Source organism: Medicago truncatula, chromosome 6 (genome assembly GCF_003473485.1).
Source record: "Medicago truncatula cultivar Jemalong A17 chromosome 6, MtrunA17r5.0-ANR, whole genome shotgun sequence".
NCBI classification, from domain to species: domain Eukaryota; kingdom Viridiplantae; phylum Streptophyta; class Magnoliopsida; order Fabales; family Fabaceae; genus Medicago; species Medicago truncatula.
In genome coordinates this window covers 4236419-4257658 of record NC_053047.1, presented here as the reverse complement: position 1 = coordinate 4257658, position 21240 = coordinate 4236419, and the positions used below count along the sequence as shown (strand labels likewise).

At 34.3% G+C, this 21240-nt stretch overlaps 3 protein-coding genes across 4 annotated transcripts; 1 reads left to right on the top strand and 2 right to left on the bottom strand.

Moving 5' to 3' along the window:
- Positions 1-597: 597 nt before the first annotated feature.
- Positions 598-3869, bottom strand: LOC11407689 (uncharacterized). The gene is made up of 2 exons (XM_003618567.4): positions 3675-3869; positions 598-2052 (listed from the first exon to the last, which is right to left on the bottom strand). The coding sequence occupies exon 2, from the start codon at positions 2049-2051 to the stop codon at positions 1251-1253; it is 801 nt and encodes a 266-aa protein (XP_003618615.1). The 5' UTR covers position 2052; positions 3675-3869; the 3' UTR covers positions 598-1250.
- A 4810-nt stretch (positions 3870-8679) lies between these two features.
- On the top strand, positions 8680-18015 carry LOC11412513 (probable ubiquitin conjugation factor E4). 2 transcript variants are annotated; one of them, XM_024785571.2, is made up of 17 exons: positions 9106-9239; positions 9280-9738; positions 11629-11833; positions 12041-12192; positions 12280-12535; positions 12690-12842; positions 13850-14053; positions 14144-14256; positions 14375-14489; positions 15116-15205; positions 15294-15497; positions 15888-15983; positions 16125-16247; positions 16810-16902; positions 17010-17174; positions 17386-17475; positions 17572-18015. In XM_024785571.2, exons 2-17 carry the CDS (start codon positions 9374-9376, stop codon positions 17752-17754), a joined length of 2607 nt encoding a protein of 868 aa, XP_024641339.1. In that variant the 5' UTR covers positions 9106-9239; positions 9280-9373; the 3' UTR covers positions 17755-18015. The 2 variants fall into 2 exon arrangements, with proteins under 2 accessions (XP_003618612.2, XP_024641339.1); XM_003618564.4 differs by having other exon boundaries at positions 8680-9738.
- A 1124-nt stretch (positions 18016-19139) lies between these two features.
- Positions 19140-20945, bottom strand: LOC11412993 (7-deoxyloganetin glucosyltransferase). The gene is made up of 3 exons (XM_039826584.1): positions 20933-20945; positions 20157-20462; positions 19140-19702 (listed from the first exon to the last, which is right to left on the bottom strand). Exons 1-3 carry the CDS (start codon positions 20943-20945, stop codon positions 19140-19142), a joined length of 882 nt encoding a protein of 293 aa, XP_039682518.1.
- Positions 20946-21240: the final 295 nt, after the last annotated feature.

The following is a 21240-nucleotide window of genomic DNA, read 5'->3' as shown; positions in this document are numbered from 1 at the left end:
CGGGAAAGTCCAAGATGTTGCAAGCATTACTAGATGAATTACTATTGATCATTAATCATTAATCAACAATTTAAAAATAAATCAAACATTAAAATTAAAATTAAAATTAACTTTTTCAAAAAAATCAGTTTCATAACTGCACCGTAGAAGCTCCCTGATAAAAATAGTTAGAGCTTGGTTACTTTGAAAGTTGGCAAGAAATACACATTATGTCCTGATATTGCATACAAACAAAAAACTTGTAGTGTAAATTTTGGATAAAAATGATAAAAATGGTGAAATTTTTTCGATCTAACGCTAAAGCTACTCTCACTTTAAGTCAAGCATAGTTTTAACCGTAACAAAACCAATTTTAATAAATTTTAAACAATTAAACATCATTTTCTGACACAGCTACATTTTCTATTGATTTTTAGTTTGCAATTTGCAAATGACTTTTCAAACATGTTGTAAATGTTACATTTTTTTTTTTTTTCAAACATGTTGTAAATATTACATTTTTTCTTTTTTTTTCTTTTTTTGAAAAAAATATTGTAAATGTTACATGATAATTGAGCAGTTCATTTTGGACCGCAAAGAACAGACACATGGAATGAATTAACACAAAAACCCTTTCCATGTCTGCCTTCTGTATACATAATATGCTTCAGTTGAGACATATTTCTCAAACAAGATCCATACCAAATTATACAGCCATACATGAAACATATCTAACCTAAAGAGTGCTGGAATTTGTAGCAGCCAAACACAGGAAACAACTTAAAATTAAGCAGAAAGTACTTCAAAATAGGCTACACACAAACAACACAATTGTTATATACAATTTACAAACATATAACTCTTTTTTCTAAAGATACAAACATATAACTATAAGCTGTATTAAAAGAAATACCCATACCATACAAAACATGACATTGATAAATGTAGTCCCCAAGTATCGGGATCGATTCTCCCCCAAGTAAAACTGGAATTAAACCAGACAAATAATTGCCTCCAGAAAAACGGCATGGGCATAATCATGGCGCTAGTCCACAGTCTTGGTTTACATCAACACTATTAATGGCACTGATTCTGTACCTACCAGTACCAACCAACCAAGCTTTACCATAGCTGAAATCAAGTCCGAGTCGATTATACTACTGTATTAAATTGAGCAGTGCTGTATGCCAGAAGAGAACTAACACAGCTTGTAATGGACTAAAGGGGAAGCCGGCAAATCATGGAACAAAAGCTTAAACTAGCTTATGATGTCAGGCAATTATTTCCCTGACAAGCCAGTCTAAACTTGGATATGAGAAGTACAAGATGAGAAATGACGGGAGAGCAAAGAGAATTGTAACAAGTATATACAGAGCCAAAATGGCTGCACTGGCTGGTACTGCATACAAGATAATCAAAAGAAATATAATGATCAACGGGAACTTAGCTGTCAACTGGACAAAGAAAATCAATGACTTTCGAAGAGATATATGCACCCTTTCCATATCGAGGTGATTGCGGGTATTAGCCCGAGGCTGACTGGAGTTCGATGTATCTGGAGGGTGGACTTGCCCCCCCTGAAGATTTCCATGGTTTACTTGCCCTCCTAAGGTTAAATTACCTTTGCTTGCACACTGTTGTTGATTATCCCCACAGCAAGTTGAATGTGATTTTACTCGGTCACCATTCATGCCCTCAACCATCCAAAGAAGAAAGTAGTTCTTACGAGGGAATCTAAGATTTCCTCGATATACTAAACGAAATGATAGAAGGTTGCACCAAGGGCAGGAGATGAAAAGTGGAAGTTGAACCGGCAGCGTTGGAAATTTCACGGTAGCCCATTGTAGTCCCAAGATACAGTTTTTACAGAGTGTATGACCACACCACAAAACATAAGGCACATTTTCAACAATATTGAAAGATTCCCAGCATACTGGGCACTCAAGCCCTTCCTCTCTTCCTACGACAGAGGTCTCATCATCAGAACATTCTGAAGCAGAATGAGTTGGGTTTGACGAATCCTTTTTCAGCCCTACATTTCCAGCAATACAATTTGATGCGAAGTTCCACATTCTGAATCACAATAAGTTTATAATCAGTCAGAAGGTATCATTCAGTCCTCAATGTGATCAATTAATGACTGACTCAACACATAATGTATGAAAGAAGCAAATAGTACAGAACTACATAATAGTAACAAGGAACATCAACAACCAAAGCCTTTCCCAGCTAGTTGAGATCATCTACATGGATTAAACAACACCGAAACTTTCTGTCATGGATGACATATATAAATATTATAAATAAGCAGTTTATTTAAAGCTCTCTATTGATGGTTTTACTTTGACGTATAGTTTTCCTTGGTCTTCCTCTAACTATTTAAGTGTCCTTCATCTGGTCTACCCCCCTAGTCGATGTCTTTAACATGTTTAAGCCACCTAAGAGGTTACTTTACAATTTTCCCACGATGGGCGTTACCCCAACTTTCCCTCTCATGACTTCACTCCTAATTCTATTTTGTCTAGTGTGACAAAGAAAAACCTAAAACTAAAAGAAAATGCCACCATAACATCTTCACACTATCCATATTAGAGTGCCTACCATGCATGCTTTATCCTGCTTTTATTATAAATAAGACTATCAAGAATTTAGTAAGCTTTGCTGTAAAAAGTTCCTTCTAGTCCATAAAAGAATTGGCAAGCCACTATTTTAAAAAAATGCTAGAAATCAAAAACTATTAATAAAGTAGGGTATTTGGATTCCATTCAGTAACTGGGTGACGTGGTTATTGGTCCTAGGTGTCCCGACACAAATCAATAGTCAAAATTATTTAAACATGATTTGGTGACCGTGTAATGTGAGCCAGCTCATCTCAAATAGATGATCAGGATCAATTTAAGCGTGTAAGTGTAACTGTGTGTTTTTTAATGCAATGGATCCAAATCCTAATCACCAAGCTTGCACAAAATATTTTGTCAAGTTTATGAGCCAAGTAAGATTAACTTCTCAAGAAATGCTTACAGATATCACACGAACTTGGCAATCTCAATTTCTGCATAAAAATTTAAACTACCTTCTGCATCTCAATTTCAGTATGAACCAACTCATCTGGATAACATAACGTAACTAGACAGCTAAATTAACATCACAAGTCAATGTCATCACTTAGCAAATCAAACAAAAATGTCAGCTATCTACTTTTCTACCAGCTGAACAACTAGAATTTGAAAGATCCTGATCTAGACTAAAAAACTACTGCAACCATTTCGATATAACTAATCATAATGATCATCACATATCAAAATGTAAAAATCATATCATATAATTGAAAACAAGCTAAAAACACTTATTTGATAAACACATTTAATAACAGATTTCAGATTTTTCCTTCTTCAAAGATCACATCAAAGTTCAGTACTTTATTACCATACCCCCAATTCAAATAGTTCATCTTCAAAATCAACTTATCAAAATCAAGCTAAAGTTAAAACACCCATTAAAGAAATCATTCAGATCATAAGAAATAACACTTAAAAAACAATTTTTAGTGTAAAAAATGAACTGGGTCATTGAAAAACACCACAAAATTATAATCCCAAATTATATAATTTGAAGAAAAAAAAACTAGAAACCCTAATTAAAAGCAAAACAGATCAAAAGGGGGATTGGAATTTAGAATTAGAAGAGGAAGGTACCGATTGTGCGGAAAATTGGAGAAATTGTGGACTGACAGTGGCACGAGCAGAGAATCGTTGATTGATTTGGTTGGTACCACTCGATTCGATCGCAAAACAGAAACCCTATATCAAAACGATGTCGTTTTCATCACTCATCTAGCCCACTCTATCTTACACACCTATATGATGTCACTGTCGGTATCACCCGTCTTTCTTTACAGGGTTATTTATTTATTGAGTGGATCATCAACTTCATCCTTGAATTTATAACGACTAATCAAATTTGTCCTCTAATTTACATGTTGTGTTGCGTTGTGTTGCGTATCATTTTTAACTTTTGACTTTCAATTTTTTCATATTTTTCCTCTTTCACTCATTCCTATCATCCTCGCATTTCATTCAGAAACGTCAATGACTCTTCTCCTTCCCGCTAAAACCTTCACAATCTTCATTTCTCCAAAATCATCATCATCTTCATCGATCAACGTTGGAAAAGATATTGTTTGAAACGAAACGTAACGCCTATCTTGTTCGTTTTTCATTCACTCATGTTCATTTTCCCCCATTTTTGTGACTGTTTTCTTTATTTTCGTTTTCATTTTTTATCCATTCGTTTTCATGTTTAAACTTCATTTGATGCTTTCTTTGATGTTTTTTGTGACGGTTGTGTTTTTTAGAACATTTTTTATTATTCATTTTAGGGTTTTCAATTTAAGACTAAATTTTTTGATGATTTACTGGTTGGTTACTAAAATTGGTGAACATTAAGTAATTAAGGAAATTATTGGTTGATTAAAACAATTTCTACACATGGTATCTTTCCTATGCTGTAGAATTCTGATTTGCGTTCTGAAGTTGTTTTGTTTGTGATTATGACAAAGGTTGCCAAAATCTGTAGGATGGAAGAAAATATCACGCTAATTATGCATCACGGTGGGGGGTTTAGAGCGAGATGAGTATCGGAGGCAGCAATATGTTCTAGGTGAATTTTGTGTGTTGGGAAAAAATGGATGCAGGTGAGTTATGTTTGTGGGACATTGAGAAGATGGTGAAACATTGCAGAGTTACTTCAAGGTATCTAAAATTGTGATACTTGAAGTTGTATGAAGGTGTTGCTTCTAATCGCAATATCTGCTTGAATTCATTGACAATTGATAAACATGTTTTGGATATGGTGCAAGTTGCAATGGCTAATGGGATGAAGTGGAAATATATGCACAACATGTGGTGGATAATGATGAGGTTGAACTTGTACCATTATATTCTGAAGAGATGCAGGAGCTTGAGAGAGCTATGCAAGAGTCTCTGAGAAATGTAAGTATGGGGACAACTGAAGCTGATACAAGAGTTATGGAGGTTGATATATTAACTGATGAGTAAAGAAATGTGATAGACTGTTTGGTTGCAAGTGTGCAAAATAGAGTATATAATCAAGAGGAAAATGTTGAAGCTACTCAAGGAATGGATGAAACAGTTGTTAATGTAATGTTTGGTTAACCCTTGGATCATATCGGATAACTTACAACTATTTCATTCATCTAGTGAATTCTCAAATATATTGGGAACCAACTCCTTATGACAAACATGTGCCACCAAAGGTGAGACGTGTTGCAGGAAGACCAAAGAAGAACAAGAGAAAGGATGGCAATGAGGAGCATGTTTGTAGGAGTAACATGAAGAAGATTTACAATGACACTCAATGTGGCGGGTATGGATTGTTTGGTCATAACTCAAAAGGCTTTGTGAAGAAATGTGTGTTTAGGAGACCAAAAGACTGAATCAATACCGAGCCTGAAGAACCAAAAGAAGAAAATGCTGAAAATGATGAAAAGTTATTGCTAATGATGTTTTAGAAAATGTTGTTGCTCAAGAGGTGCAAGGAAATTATGCTTAGTTCAAAATGTTGTTGCAAATGAGGTAATTTCTGAACAGGTATGACTCTTGTTGTATAAGGATCAATTTCCTAGTAAGTGTAATAATTTAAGAATGATTTGATTGAAAATTTTATTGTGGAAAGTAAGTAGAAAGAGGTGTATATTGGTAACCGTTGAATTAATAAATTAGCCTCTTCCATATAAAAGAAAAAGAAAAAAAATATTTTCAATGATAATTTTTGTACGTAAATGATTCTTTAACAAAAAATTATAAATATCCATGGATGGGGGATCCTCTAAAAAAAATTCATGAATGTGAGATAGAAATATATATATTGGATCAAAATTGGTTTGTACAATTTCTCTAAAGTTTTGATGACAACAAAACATTAAATAACAATTGGATATTCTAATACATGTTCAAGTGTGCATGACCATATATTAAAATTTAACAAGTTTTGAACATGTATAAGAGCATAAAAAATACACAAGAAGCTGAAAGACTATGGTAGAAGATCTGAAGAAAGGTCAATCAAAAGTCAACACCTTGGATCAGAAGAATAGTTGTTACTCTAAAGCTGAAAATCCTCATCAGACTCTGAAGAACATCAGACTCGAAAAATCTTCAAACTCAGAAGTACATAAGATCTTGAGGGACCCAGACTCCACGTCAGATTTGTCCTCTTATGTAGTTGTCTCTATCAAAGTCTGATAGTAGAGTTTATCTTCTTCTAACCACATGTAGAAACAAACAAATAACTTCAAGGGCAAATAAAATGACCAGATAATTCCAGTTTTTGCAAAAGAATTTCAAATGTTTAATCAACGAAACTATCCATATCAGACAAAGGGTCAACGTTCTTGATTTGAAGCTTCTCAATAAGTCTTACTGCGCTGACATTCTACTCCAACGTCTCTCAAATCCTTGCCTATATAAAGAGTTGAAGACTTGAAGAACAGCAACAAGACTATGATATTAAGTGTAAGAACGAATCTTGTTTATTTGTAAACCTTTAGAAGTCTCTTGCATGTGTGCTTGAGCATAGGAAGTCTCTTTCAGTTGTGAATGAACATTGAAAGTATCTTGCTTGTATGCTTGTACATTTGGAAGTCTCTTGGAGGTGTCCTTGAGCAATTGTAATCCAGTGAGGTTATAGTGAAATCCCTTGGAAGTGCAATGAGACTAGATTACTCCTAGTTTGTAGGAGGAACCAATATAAATCTCTCTCCCCCCCTCTCTCTATCTCTATCTCTCTCCCTCTCTCCCTCTTTTTGTGTTTGATTTATCCGTTGCAAACAAACTTTAAGTTAGACTTTGATCAGTTTTGAAACACTTAGAAAAGTTTTTGAAAAAACCAATAGAATTCAATCTCCTTTCTTATGTTTTTCTCACCTTTAATATATTATTCTTACTCAATGAAGCGAGTAGCAAATGATTGTTATTTGTGCATGTGGATATCATTTGTTAAAATGGTGATCAAGTAAGTATACTCACTCAAAAACAAGTAGTAGTATATTGATACATAAATATCATCCCACTAGGGTTGTAGAAATTTTCATAAAACATGTGATCTAACATTTTTATTAACTAGTAATATATTCATGCTAAGAATGAGTTGTGCGTCGAAGCGCGTTTGTTTGTAAGTCACATTATTATGATATAATTAATTTTAATTTTTTTTTTTTTTTTATGAAACTTCAACCTTATTTTTGGAGGTAAGTTAAAATTATATCTTAATGATATAATTAGATGAAATGTCTCATTAAACCACATTTAATTTCTTCAAAACACAACAAAAAAAAAAAAGTTAGATCTTGAAGTTTTTAATTTCGTGCTAAAAAATGAAATTGAGAGACATATACATACTTTTCTAAGATGGTTTCAAACACACAACAACAGTTTAAAAATGAAACCAAACATGACAATATTGTCTTCAAGTTGTTACTTGAACTCTTCATTGGGTGGCGTTTAGTATGGGTAAGTGAAGTTTTTTCCCACCATGGGAGAGTTGATTATGTGCATTGGATCAAATGAAGAACACGGTACTATCATGGACTCTTAACATTAGATATTTTCACACTCTTCTCAATCCTCCATCCCCACTCTCCCCAACCGGAAACTGCTGATCAAACCAACCGTCCCAAAGCTTCCGACGGACCTCCGAAGCATTTCCACCATCTTATTGGACCTTCAGACACCTCCACTCACCGTCGTCCAGCTAAACCACTCTACCATGTGGCTTGCGTTTTCCAGATCCGCTTCTCGCACAGTTACCCTTTTATTTCGTTTGATCTATGTTTTTTTTTTACTCCAGGATCCATTTCCATGATTATTCTCATTTCTTCAGATCTATTTTCAATTTTCGTTTTTATGTTTTCTTAATTTATTTGATGATCCCTGTCTTTGAATTGGTGATTTCAATGTCATGTGTTTTAGTGCTTATGCGGATGAACTGTGAATGATGATGATGGCGGTGTCACCGATGTGAAAGAAACTAGTTTAATTGGTTCGGTGGAAGAGGAATGTTGAATTATATAAATTGTAGACAAATAACATTTCCATTGCTTTGTTCATTCATTGGTTTTTCTCTAGTTTCTTTCAACAAACAAAAAACTATTAATCTTTACCGCAAAAAATTAAAAAAGAATAATTATGTCACACAAATATGAAAGAATTGAACGAATATCACCCAAGAAACGATGACTGTAATGTTGTTGGGTGGTGGGTGGCATGGAGGAGAGAGGAGGATGGGTAGGTGAGTGAGGTTGAAGATAGAGTGAGAAAAGATATGCTATGGGCAGACCATAAAATGATCCGTGTTCCTCTTTGATCTAATGGTTTTAAAAAAACTTTCCCATGATGGGACAAAACTTCACTTACCCATACTAAACGCCACCCTTCATTGAATGATTCTAATAGTAAATTTTTCAAAAATTTGTTTTTTTACAAGTAACAACACTAATTATTATATGCATGACATCCATTTATTCAGTGAATTATAGTCACTAAACTATTTGACAAAAAAAAAAAAAAAATTCCTTAAAAAAAATAAAAACAAAATAATTTTATCATAACAAAACCATGTCGTTTAATCTTTCTCCACACGTCGTTTTAACCTTTACCCGATTCAATTCAATTTAAGTAAGTTTTTTCAGAAAGAAAGAAGAATCTTCTTCATCATTCTATCACTCTAACTAGATCCTTTTTCTTTCTCACTTTCTCGGGAAAATTTCTCGATAAAAATTTTCTCGAGAAAATAAAAAAATCTCAAAATCACAGAGAATCGATTTTCCGATCATTTTCCAATGGCGACGGCGACGGCGACAAAACCTCAACGAACTCCACAGGAAGTAGAAGACATAATCATCCGCAAAATCTTCCTCGTCAGCATCACCGGAGAATCAACAACCACCACCGGAGCAACCGATTCGAGAATCGTTTATCTCGAACTAACCGCCGCAGAGATTCTCAGTGAAGGAAAAGACCTTCTCCTATCTCGCGATGTAATGGAAAGAGTTCTCATCGATCGTCTCTCCGGCGATTTCACTGTCACCGGAGTAGAATCCTCAACGTTTCATTATCTAGTCGGTTGTTACAATCGCGCTCATGATGAATCGAAGAAAATCGTTAACATGAAAGATAAGAATCTTAGGTCAGAAATCGAAACCGTGATTAAACAAGCGAAGAAACTTTGTGTTTCGTATTGTAGGATTCATCTTGCGAATCCCGAGCTTTTTAGTGGAGCTCGGGATTCAAATTTCAGCGCCAGTGGAACTGGCGCTGGAGCATCGCGATCGCCGTTACTGCCTCTGATTATATCAGAGTGCGGTGGTGGCGGTGGAATGGGGGTATTTGGGGGTGAAACAAGAATTGCTGGAGTGAAGAGTCCACCGGGGTTTTTGGATGAGTTTTTTAGGGATAGTGATTTTGAAACTTTGGATAAAATTTTGAAAGGGTTGTACGAGGAATTGAGAGGGAGTGTGATGAAGGTATCTGTGCTTGGGAATTTTCAGGATTCGCTTAGGGTTTTGTTGTTTTTGGTTAGGTTACCTATTGGTGCAAAGAGTCTTGTTAGTCATGAATGGTGGATTCCTAAAGGTGTTTATATGAATGGTCGTGCTATCGAAATGACTAGCATTTTGGGTCCTTTTTTTCATGTTAGTGCTCTTCCTGATCAAAACTTCTTCAAGAGTTCGCCGGATATTGGGTGAGATTTGAACTTTTGATTGTTTTTGATCATTTGATTGTGTTTTAGGCTTTTAGGGATTGTTTGGATTGGCTTATTTGAGTTTATCTACTGACATAAGCACTAGTGGTTCTGTTTAAATTGACTTATTTGAACTTATCTAGTGGCGGAGGCACCACTGACATTGTTTGAATTGATTTATTTTAGCTTATCTACTGACATAAACACCGGTGACGCTGTTTAAATTGACTGATTTGAGCTTATCTACTGGTATAATCACTAGTGAAACTGTTTGAATTGACTTATTTGAGTTAATTTACTGGCATAAGCACTAGTGACACTGTTTGGGAGAACTTATGAAAACAACTTCGATATGTTTAAAAGTTATTTTAGCTTATTTCCACAAACACTCCAGTCTCCAGGATAGCTTATGAAAACAACTTATAGACTAGACAAACAATTTGACTTTAATTTATCTTGTTTTATGGAGATAGTTTATTCATAAGCATTTGTATGATAAGCGCTTGTGCTATAAGCTACTTAGTAAGTTGTTTATTCAAACATGCCCTAGTTTGTTTGGAATGCAATTGTTTTCGATTATTTTGGATGTTGATGTTCTCGTTTTATGGACTGAAACCTTGCTTTTATTTGTGTGAACTTGGTTCAATTGACAAATGATATCGTGTTTCTCATGGTATGGAATGAAGCTCTTATTTTATCTGTGTAAAATTGGTTTGAACTATCTGTTGGTTTTTTGTATGGATTGTGTATTTAGTTTTAGTGGGATTCAATTGTTGGAATGGTGAGAAAATGAAGATAATGGTAGTAGACGAGTGTTGCTTTCAGTTGTGTATGAACTTGGTTCAACTAACTAGTTGGGTAAATAGCTTAATCTAGCGCTTGTCCAATATCAGGTCTTGTCACGAGAAGTTTAGTTTATTAAAATAAACTTATTCATGAAGTGCATATTGAAGTGCATATTGAAATTAGTTCAAAAGGAATTATTGTTAAGTTGTAAGATCAGTTCACATAAGTTCTAGAAAGGGTATTTAGCGCTTGTCCAATATCAGGTTTTGTCATGAGAAGTTTAGGTTTTGTCACATGAAGTGCACATTGAAATCAGTTCAAAAGGATTATTGTTAAGTTGTAAGATAAGTTCAGATAAGTTCTAGAAAGGGTGTTTCAAGCGTCACTTGGTTAAGCTAACACCAGTAGTTTTAGTTATGAAAAAAATTTCAAGAGTATAATATCAATGTGCTTATTGGTTCTATTTCTATCCTTTAGATTCATGGAAACAAATGGTCCATAGTCAATATGTTGGTTGATGGTAATTATGTGAACCCTAAGGATATTCCTTCGTTGGAACTTCTAAAGTATTTCTTGAGCCTTATAGCTTTCTAAGTTTTAAGATGTGTTGTAATGTGATTTCTTATTGCTTCTTTTGTGCTTTTCTGTGTTCAGCTAAGTATTACTGCTCCCCTACTCTCACAATAAATAAAGAAGAAAAAATGTTCAAAACTCATTTCACCTTAATATGTGGATTCATTAGTTATGTTCAGTACTTCAGTCTCCATTTTGAGTTGCCTTGGTTGATTATCTTTATTTAGCAGCATGTTTACTTGAATAAGGAACTACAACTTGTCTAAAATCCCCTTCGTCGTCACTGTCAGCAATAACGACCAATGTTAGTATTTAGGCAAGATCTTGTCTTCCACTTTGTCCCATTTTTACTGCCTTTTATTTCAACCTATCCTTGCTTCCAGTTGCTGATGATTTCCCTGTTTTTGCGAGTTTACTACTTTACTCTGCCAACCTTTGTGATGAGTGAGATTCATTTGAACAAGCTAGCTTATTGTTTACTACTGAATTGGCTTATTTTTAATTTTTTTTCTTTCTCACATTTAAATCCAGGCAGCAGTGCTTTTCTGATGCGTCAACTCGGCGACCAGCTGATTTACTATCTTCATTCACCACCATCAAAACTGTCATGAACACCTTATATGATGGCCTATCCGAAGCACTCCGCATCCTTCTTAAAAGTACAGATACTCGTGAAAATGTACTTGAGTATCTTGCAGAGGTGATCAATTTAAATGCTTCTAGGGCTCAGATGCAGGTAAATTTTCTTATCTCCATTTTAAGGAACAATGGAGCTTGATGAAATGAGAGATATTGTATTAATAATTTTTTTTGTTCTCATTCTTTAATTCTTTTGTTCATTACTAATCATATTTCAGGCCGGAATTTATTGTTTTCTTTTTGATCCTATGTCTATTCTTTTTTTTAATGTCTTCTGAAACCATGTATTACATTTTTTTAACAGGTTGACCCAATTACTTCTGCAAGTTCAGGCATGTTTGTAAGTCTCAGTGCTGTCATGCTTCGCCTCTGCGAACCATTTTTAGATGCAAATTTAACTAAAAGGGATAAAATTGATGCTAAATATGTACACCACTCAAATCGTTTGAATCTAAGGTGTGGGGCTTTGTATATTAAATTTTAGAATTTCTTATTGAAGTTTCATGTATCTATATTTTACTTTTGGTTATGATCTTGTTTTAGTGGGTTAACTGCCCTTCATGCGTCATCAGAAGAAGTTGCTGAGTGGCTTAAAAGTAAAAACCCAGCTACGGCAGTGGATATTAATCAATATAATGATGGTGGGAAACGTCTGCAAGAATCTCAAGAGGCCAGTAGTTCTGGCAGTAATAATGCCAGTCCAAAATACTCATTTATATGTGAATGCTTCTTTATGACTGCAAGAGTGCTCAACTTGGGGCTTTTAAAAGCATTTTCTGACTACAAACACTTAGCTCAGGTAATGACATGTATGTTTGGGTAGAATTAAAGGTTTAATATTCTAATATTTTTTGTTTTGGTGCTAAGTTTAGTATTCTAATTTTATGGGGGCTAAATATTAAGGTTGTCTTATTTCTTATATGCTTTGAATTTGGGGCCATGTTATTTTTCAGGATATTTCTAGAAGCGAAGATACTCTTTCCACACTTAAAACCATGCAGGAGCAGTCACCTTCTCCCCAATTGGCATTGGATATAACTCGACTTGAGAAAGAACTGGAGTTGTATTCGCAAGAGAAGCTTTGCTATGAAGCTCAGATATTGAGGGTAGGTTATATTTCTTATCTTTCTAGAGTTTTGTAATCTCTGTAAAATGTCCATTAGATACACACCATACTTGAGTAGCGTTTTACACAGACATAATGGAATGGAGTAACATGTAACGTCCTCTTTGGTTCCATATGGTGCCAAAATGTAAATGTACCACTTTTTATACTTTTGTCCTGTTCTGTTCTACTTCTAACCTGTATACCAAAAGCTACCTACCTTAGTGTACTAAACTGAACTCTTGTACAATTATAGGCCCATTAGTATTGATAAGGTAGAAACACTAGTTTTCTCCTTTTCAAACGTGCTACTGATTTGTGACAATCAAATAGCCTTGCATTTACCTCCAGACCAGTCTTTTATAGAAGCACTGATAGACTGTTTCTTCAGGGGAGAAGATCTTCTGTTTTGTTTTAATGCTACTAATTTGATCAACTTAATGACCTTCTAGCATATATATTTTACCACAGCCTCTCAAGGGTCCTTGAATTAACTACATCTGTAACATGCCAAGTACTTATGATTAAATTATCTACTTTGAGAGAGGAGTGTAAGTAGCCGTCGTAGTGTTATTGTACACAGTGGTACAGAATGTTGTGTTCTAGATACTCATGTATTAGACCTTGTACTACAGGATTACATTTATTTATACTAGAATATAAATAAAACTAATTGAGTGCAGTTTTGTTTATTTGCACCTTGTCACAATTGTGCTCTCTTTCTGCTATCATTCCTAGTTTTAGTTTGTGACATTAGCTCATTGATGGAACCTAATGGTATTTTTTTATTTCTTAATAAAGAATTCATGATTGTGGTTGCTTTGAAGGATAAGAGTGTCATATTCTATATCTTTCAAAGATTATATAATCTGAGTCTAATTTTTAAAGTTGGATGGTTGATTCATCTCATATTTTGTAGATTAGCTTTTGTTACTTTTTAGTGTTTTTTCTAGCTTAAAGTTTCAAATTCTCATTTTGACTTTTTCAGTTTCACATTATTTTCCTTAGGATAACACTCTTATTCAGAATGCACTTTCCTTCTACCGCTTGATGATCGTCTGGTTGGTTGGCTTGGTAGGTGGATTTAAGATGCCACTACCAAACCCATGCCCTATGGAATTTTCCACCATGCCTGAACATTTTGTAGAAGATGCCCTGGAACTTCTAATTTTTGCTTCCCGGATTCCAAAGGCCTTAGATGGAGTAGTGCTGGTAGATTTCACCTCAAACGGTTATTTTTTATTAATCCTTTCTCTACCAAATTCTTATTCAGGGTTATGCCTTTCTATTCTTGTTCTGCAGGACGAGTTTATGAACTTCATAATTATGTTCATGGGCAGCCCCGACTTTATCAAAAACCCATACCTGAGAGCCAAGATGGTCGAAGTTCTGAATAACTGGATGCCTCGTAGGAGGTAATTTGGTGTCTTTTATACAAAAGTGGAAGTTTGGTTGTTAAATCTATATCACTGAATCTTGTTCTGAAGTCCAGTAATTTTAACGTGTTTGCCATGCCCTATTCCCTTAATGCAGCGGCTCATCTGCTACATCTACTTTATTTGAAGGGCACCAACTGTCTCTTCAGTATCTTGTGAGGAATCTTCTGAAACTTTATGTCGACATTGAGTTCACTGGTTCTCACACACAGGTTAGTCTACATTTGAAGACAATGACCAACTTTTTTTCTTCATGCTGTAAATTTATAGATTGATACCAGGAATCTATTTTAGTTGTTCGGAAAACACCTATCTTGATTATTATTTTCAAACTCATTCTGAAACTTCAACAAGGGTGTCCACGTTTATGTTTACTGAATGATGAGATAGGATGGTTAGATAAATATTTCATTATAGTCCTAAATGTGTTATTGACTAGCAATGTCAGATTAACTTGCGAATTTTATTTCAAACTGTTCCACTAATTTTATATAGCTCACATATATTGCCCTGATAATGGTTTTGTATTGTACACACAATGATATACATCAATGTTGTTAAATAGCAGTTATAGCGACGCTATACCGATATAGCGCAGGAGAATTTGGACAAACAACAATTGTTCCGTGGAACACTTTTTAGTACAAAATGTTGTCAAATGGCTGCTATAGTACTATTGCGTAGCGGAATTTTCATATTCCGCTATCCACGATTCACAACATTGATATACATATTATTTTCAGTGGGTTTCAGTATTTGGATTCATAATCTTTCTTTGTTGTTGAGTACTACAAGAATCCCTAGCTAATTTATCTTATTTGTTACTTGTTCACTACAGTTCTACGATAAGTTTAACATCCGTCATAATATTGCTGAGCTCCTTGAATACCTGTGGAATGTCCCTAGTCATCGCAGTGCTTGGAGACAGGTGATACATGAAAGACATTTGATTTTTTGATTTTTATCTCATGATACTCAACTGCATTTGGTTTTTGCTGAACCTAATTTTGTTGCAGATTGCTAAAGAGGAGGAAAAGGGCGTCTATCTCAATTTCTTGAATTTTCTGATTAATGATAGTATCTATCTTCTTGACGAAAGTCTGAACAAAATTCTTGAGCTAAAAGAATTGGAGGCTGAGATGTCGAATACTGCTGAATGGGAGCGACGACCAGTTCAAGAGAGGCAGGAAAGGACCCGGTTATTCCACTCTCAAGAAAATGTCAGTCTGACTTTGGTCTATTTAGTAATTATGTTTATGCAAATATTTTAAAATTAATCTAATAAAATAAACAATGTGATAGAAACTGGTATCAAAATCCAAATTAATATTAATAATACAATAGATTCCCAAGAAATTCTAGAGTCTTGGTTCTCTCCCCTCCAAGAATTCGAGAGCTTGGTCTCTCCCTTCCAAATAACTACTTTCTACTTTTCAGAATAACCCACAAAAGCATGTGGCTTCCCTTTTATTCACACACAATACATAAATAACTTATAACTACTTGTTACAGAATAACTTACACAATAACCGCCATAATTGCTATTATAAAATATAATATTTATTTCATAACAATGAATAGTCTAACACAATGCTGGAATGTTTTTGTAGATTATTCGGATAGATATGAAATTGGCCAATGAAGATGTCAGTATGCTTGCATTCACTACAGAGCAGATTACTGCTCCATTCCTGCTTCCCGAGATGGTAATATCTCTCTATCCAACATTAGCTTGTTATTCATGTTGTCACGCATAAAACAAATTTTGTAGCAAACCATAATGTTCCTCTGAACTTTGTTATTCTCCTTATAAGCTTAATCATATTTTTTTCCCTTCATTTTGCAAGGTTGATAGAGTGGCTAGCATGCTCAATTACTTTCTGCTGCAATTGGTGGGTCCCCAAAGAAAATCACTCAGTCTGAAAGATCCCGAAAAATATGAATTTCGTCCAAAGCATTTGCTTAAACAGGTTGGCATTACCTTTGGCAGACCCAAAAGCAAATACAGAAGAGTGCTTTTATACTTCACTTTTATTTCCTGTTACATTGCTAAATGCCATTATTTCCTGTTATATTGTTAAAAACCATGTTCATTTCTTGTGCATTCCTTATTGCTTTGCAAGCTGAATAATTTCATTCACGATGGTTTGTTTGTTCGTCAGAATATATATTACAAAAATTGTTGTATTTTTCAATCTCTATAGTATCAAAATTGTCTGTCCTATGCTACCTCACATTAATGTCTTGTACAATTCTTGTTGTTGTCCGCTTGACATGAAAATCTTTCCAACATTAGTAACTTAAGAATTATTTCATGAAGAGTTGTTGTTTTCTCTAGTCTTTGCTAATACCAAAACCCTTATTTATATCATTTTATATTGAACATTTGTGGTTTTACTTTGCAAGAGAGATTGCGGGAGGTTTTCTTTGTATTTTTCTTTGAAGGGATATATAGTTATCATTTATATTTCAGAACAAATTCTAACTTTATATTCTGGAGAACTAACTACAGTCTAATTTATTCATTTGAAGATTGTGCATGTATATGTTCATCTTGCCAGAGGTGACACAAATTCCATCTTCCCATCTGCCATCTCAAAGGATGGCCGATCATACAATGATCAGGTTAGACTTTTAATACACTGCAATTGTCCTCAAGTAGTTTATGATCTCTACTACAGTATTTCTACGATCCAATCAGAGAATGCAATTTGACTGCGAATTTGCTGCAGTTGTTTAGCTCAGCTGCGGATGTCCTTCGTAGAATTGGGGAGGATGGAAGAATTATTCAGGAATTTATTCAGCTCGGTGCTAAAGCCAAAGTTGCTGCTTCAGAGGCCATGGAAGCTGAAGATACACTAGGAGAAATACCAGATGAATTCCTCGATCCAATTCAAGTATGCTTTACACTTTTTTCTGCGCAGACGTCGATGTTTTTATGGAAAGATCCGGCACTGATCTTATATTTTTTTTAGGAAAAGTTGCTTTTGATTTTGCGAAAGCTGTCAATTTGTTTTTTGCTTTTATCGTGAGCTGTTTTTAATGCAGAATAAGTTAATTTAAATACACAATGAATTAATAAACAATTTTTTTTTATATGTATTGTAGTACACTTTGATGAAGGATCCAGTTATCTTGCCTTCCTCAAGAATCACGGTTGATCGTCCTGTCATCCAGAGGCATCTTCTTAGTGACAGCGTAACTAACTCCTTTGACCTGTTGTTTTATATTACTGATGTTCATTCTGAAAAGTGGTTCAGTGATTTATGCTTTCCTATTTGATTATTTGTGCAGAGTGACCCATTCAACCGTTCTCATCTTACCGCCGATATGCTGATTCCTGATGTTGAACTTAAAGCAAAAATTGAAGAGTTTATTAGGTCTCAGGAAATGAAGAAACATGGTGAAAGCATAAACATACAAAGTTCTAAAGCCACCATTCAAACCACAGATACTTCTGAAATGTTGATTGATTAGGAATATATTAGTTTCCTATCTTCGCAAATGAAATATGGATTCGTTCGTACTTTGCACATAGTTAGATGCGGAACTTAAATTAATTTGATCTTATTCTTTTTTTCTTTTTCCTTGGAAATTTTAAAGTAATGTTTAGATATTTTAGGCTGTAAGGATATTTGAAATAGTTAATGTATAGAGGTCATCGGATTGAATATTATGATACAATAAGCCCGTGCTTTTTATTCTACTTTTAATTAAAATCAATTTTACAACTAGCAAAAATTGATTCAGGTGGTATGATTTTGATTCCCTTACTTTTGTGTATGTAGAAAATTTGATTGGGATTTGGGAGGGTTGAATCCATCTTTTGTGCCACCCTAAACGGCGGTAGAAATTTCATACCATTGGTGATTTCTAATTTCTAATAATTGCTGTTTTTCAGCATTAACAAACGATATTACAACTATAGTATATCCTTACAAAATATAAACAATTAAAACAATATATAGCATCTCAAATCAGTATTCTCTAAAGGCACAAGCTCAACATTATTATCTATCAATCAAATAATGAGCTGTACCACTGTTTTGTTCTCCTCTGCAGATTCTTGTGGTTCCTGATTCTCAACATTCACGTATTTGGGATATTGGAGGACGTCCTATCAAGATCAGAAGTCAAGATTCAAGCTAGGTTTTTGAAAATACAAAACGATAACCTAACACCTTCTGATTTTGCTTGAATGACCATTGATATCTCAAATACGTGAATGTGGGAAATCCCTAACCGTATAGAATATGAAGTTCGGGTATGTTAGCCAATAAATCAAGAAGCATTATGTGGTTTATCTACACTTAAAATAAATAAGACAAGCTATAGATACAGGAAGGAACATGAAACAAATTCAGTTATATAATGAAACAAATAATTCCATACAAATATAAGTATCATTATTTATATTGAACTCAAATAACATAATAAATCATATTTATATGGCTTACAATTTAAAATATAACCATCAGCTCTCACTATATGCATCATTTTGCTTGACTAACTAACAAAGTCTAGAGGAGATAGAGTGATGCACAAACAAATTTCCTAGAATAAATCACTTTATTCTAATATTGTTTAAGCAGAACCTCCTTAATAACTTTGTCCAAGTTCATGTACGAACAACCACCTGGATTAGTGTTCTCCTCTGCCTTCAACTCCCTTGCCTTTTGTCTCATCTTATCTCCTTTCTCTCCCACCATCAATTCATTGATCAGCTTTTCCACCTCCTCTCTCCTCACATTTGTATCGATTTCGATTCCAATCTCCCATATGCTTTCAATGGTTGAGTTCCATCCACAGTGAGTCAAGAATCCACCAATTGAAGGGTGGTTCAGTACTTGTTCTTGTGGACACTAGCTTGCGGTTAGGCCTCTATTTGAAATTTCATTCTCAAACTCAGATGACAAAATAAACAAGCCGCCAATGACAAGGTCTGGCCTAATGATCCACAAAAATGGTTTCCTGCAATTGGCCAAACCCCAAGCAATCTCTAACAGTTGCTCTGGAGTCATAACTGTAACGCTGCCAAAATTCACATAAACAACCGATCCCGGCTCCTTGGATTCAAGCCATTCAAGACATTTGGTATCTTCTTTCCAAAGATTGGAACCTAAAGATTCCAAGTGATTATGTGGAGTTTGATTTAATAATGAAGGTAAAGGTCCAATAGTATATAAAGAAGGGAACATAGAATAGAGAGCATTCATTACATCACTCTCAAGTTCATCATAAGTATTAAAAACAATAGCAGATGCTTTGTGAAATCTATCTGCCGCTTCAATGGCAAATTCTACCATGACATCATTTGGATTTGTACTCCTTATAAAGTCAGTTAGATCTTTCAATCGAAAGTTCTGCAATCCTGGAATACAGTCTAGTTTGATGTCTAAATATCCGTTTGTCAAATAACTCTCATCTGCTTGTCATAATTATAGAAGTCAATAGCTTGAAGCTTCATATATATACATATATGAAAAAAGAGAGAGTAGAGATCGAAGTTACTTTAAGAGTAATTTTTAGTAAGAGTTATTCCACTTAATAGCTCATTATAAACCTTAAATTTATCAATCCAACTGCCAAACTAAAAGATCTTATTGAGAAAATCAACTTAACACATTTTCATAAATTTTGTAAACTATTTGATACTTTAACAAGATAACTTGAATGAACGTATAATAAGCTCTTTAAAAAATATAAGTAAATGTTTACTGTCAGATCATATAGCTGCAAATTCTGGATTTTAAGAAACTTTGGATTGGTGAGAATCAAGGTTTATGATGAGTTATTAAGCAGAATTACTCGTGAAGTAACTTCATCCCTTCACACACACACACACACACGTGTATATATTATATAGCAGAAATTGTTACCTTTAAGTGGAATTAGACCTTTCTCAATCAGCGTACGAAAGTGCAAAGCTACCAAGAAGGAACATGCACTAGCTGGACAAAAGAGAATAATTGGGAGTGCATGTTCTTCCGCAGCTTGTATGGTAAATGACATTAAAAAATCAGCAACTAAGCAAGTAACTGGTGGTACAAGACCAGCAGTGGCAGAATCACGAAGTTTAGCAAGAAGTTCACCAAAGGGCTGAAGGAAGTTCTTTCTGATTGATTGGGAAAGAGATGGTATGTCTTGAGTAACATCTCCATCACCTTCCGTTGGAGTCAGACCATCTGGAATAGTCTCAAAGCTAAAGTTGGTGAAACCATCAAAAGCTTTTGGACCCCTTGATTCGAGCAGGTGTTTGTGATTGTATTCGGTGTTGATTCAACTATTAATTTTTGGCCTCATATAATAATGACAATGAGTATTGCTTGTTCTATTCAAGAAAAAGATATGAAACAAAATGTTGAACTATGTTTTGCAAAGGAATATTAATAAGGCATGAAATTAGGGCTCTAATATTAATAAGCACATACATGATAGTTTGTTAACCTTTGTTTGGACTTGAAAAACAAAATGTCATGTGACAAAAGTTATTTTAAAATCTAACATTGTCATAAACCTTACAACCACTTTCATCACAGAGAAACATGATTACTTGCCTTACAAGTTACACACTGTTTATTCACTATCATCATCTGCATAAGAAACCTTACATTGAATCCTTTCAATCTTGTCCTTCAAATTCTGCAAAATTTACATTGAATCCTCATATTTACAGTTCAAACTCTGGAATTGTTTTAAACCTTTTGATGCTTTTTCTGAATATCCTTTTAATGAAATACATGTAAAAGAGAGTTTACACTAATTGTGTATACAAATTAAATCCTTACTCTAAGTTAATTAAACCTTAGTTTTGATTTGTTTCGACCAACTATGTCTATCGGAAATTGAGATATAGAAGAAATAAAAAACAGTTTCTGATTCACCCATGTGATTAAGATTTGAACTGTTATTGTCTAAAAACTAAAAGATTGAGTAACAAATGAAAATTTTAATAAAAGAAGA

What these genes read in the sequence shown, in the direction of transcription:
- LOC11407689 (XM_003618567.4), bottom strand. Translation starts at nt 2,051, where the DNA reads ATGTGGAACTTCGCATCAAATTGTATTGCTGGAAATGTAGGGCTGAAA.
- LOC11412513 (XM_003618564.4), top strand. Translation starts at nt 8,837, where the DNA reads ATGGCGACGGCGACGGCGACAAAACCTCAACGAACTCCACAGGAAGTA. An exon ending in TCAAATCGTTTGAATCTAAG is followed by an intron (nt 12,193 to 12,279) that starts GTGTGGGGCTTT and finishes ATCTTGTTTTAG; the next exon opens with TGGGTTAACTGCCCTTCATG. An exon ending in ACTACAAACACTTAGCTCAG is followed by an intron (nt 12,536 to 12,689) that starts GTAATGACATGT and finishes GTTATTTTTCAG; the next exon opens with GATATTTCTAGAAGCGAAGA.
- LOC11412993 (XM_039826584.1), bottom strand. An exon ending in AGGTCTAATTCCACTTAAAG is followed by an intron (nt 19,703 to 20,156) that starts GTAACAATTTCT and finishes TATGACAAGCAG; the next exon opens with ATGAGAGTTATTTGACAAAC.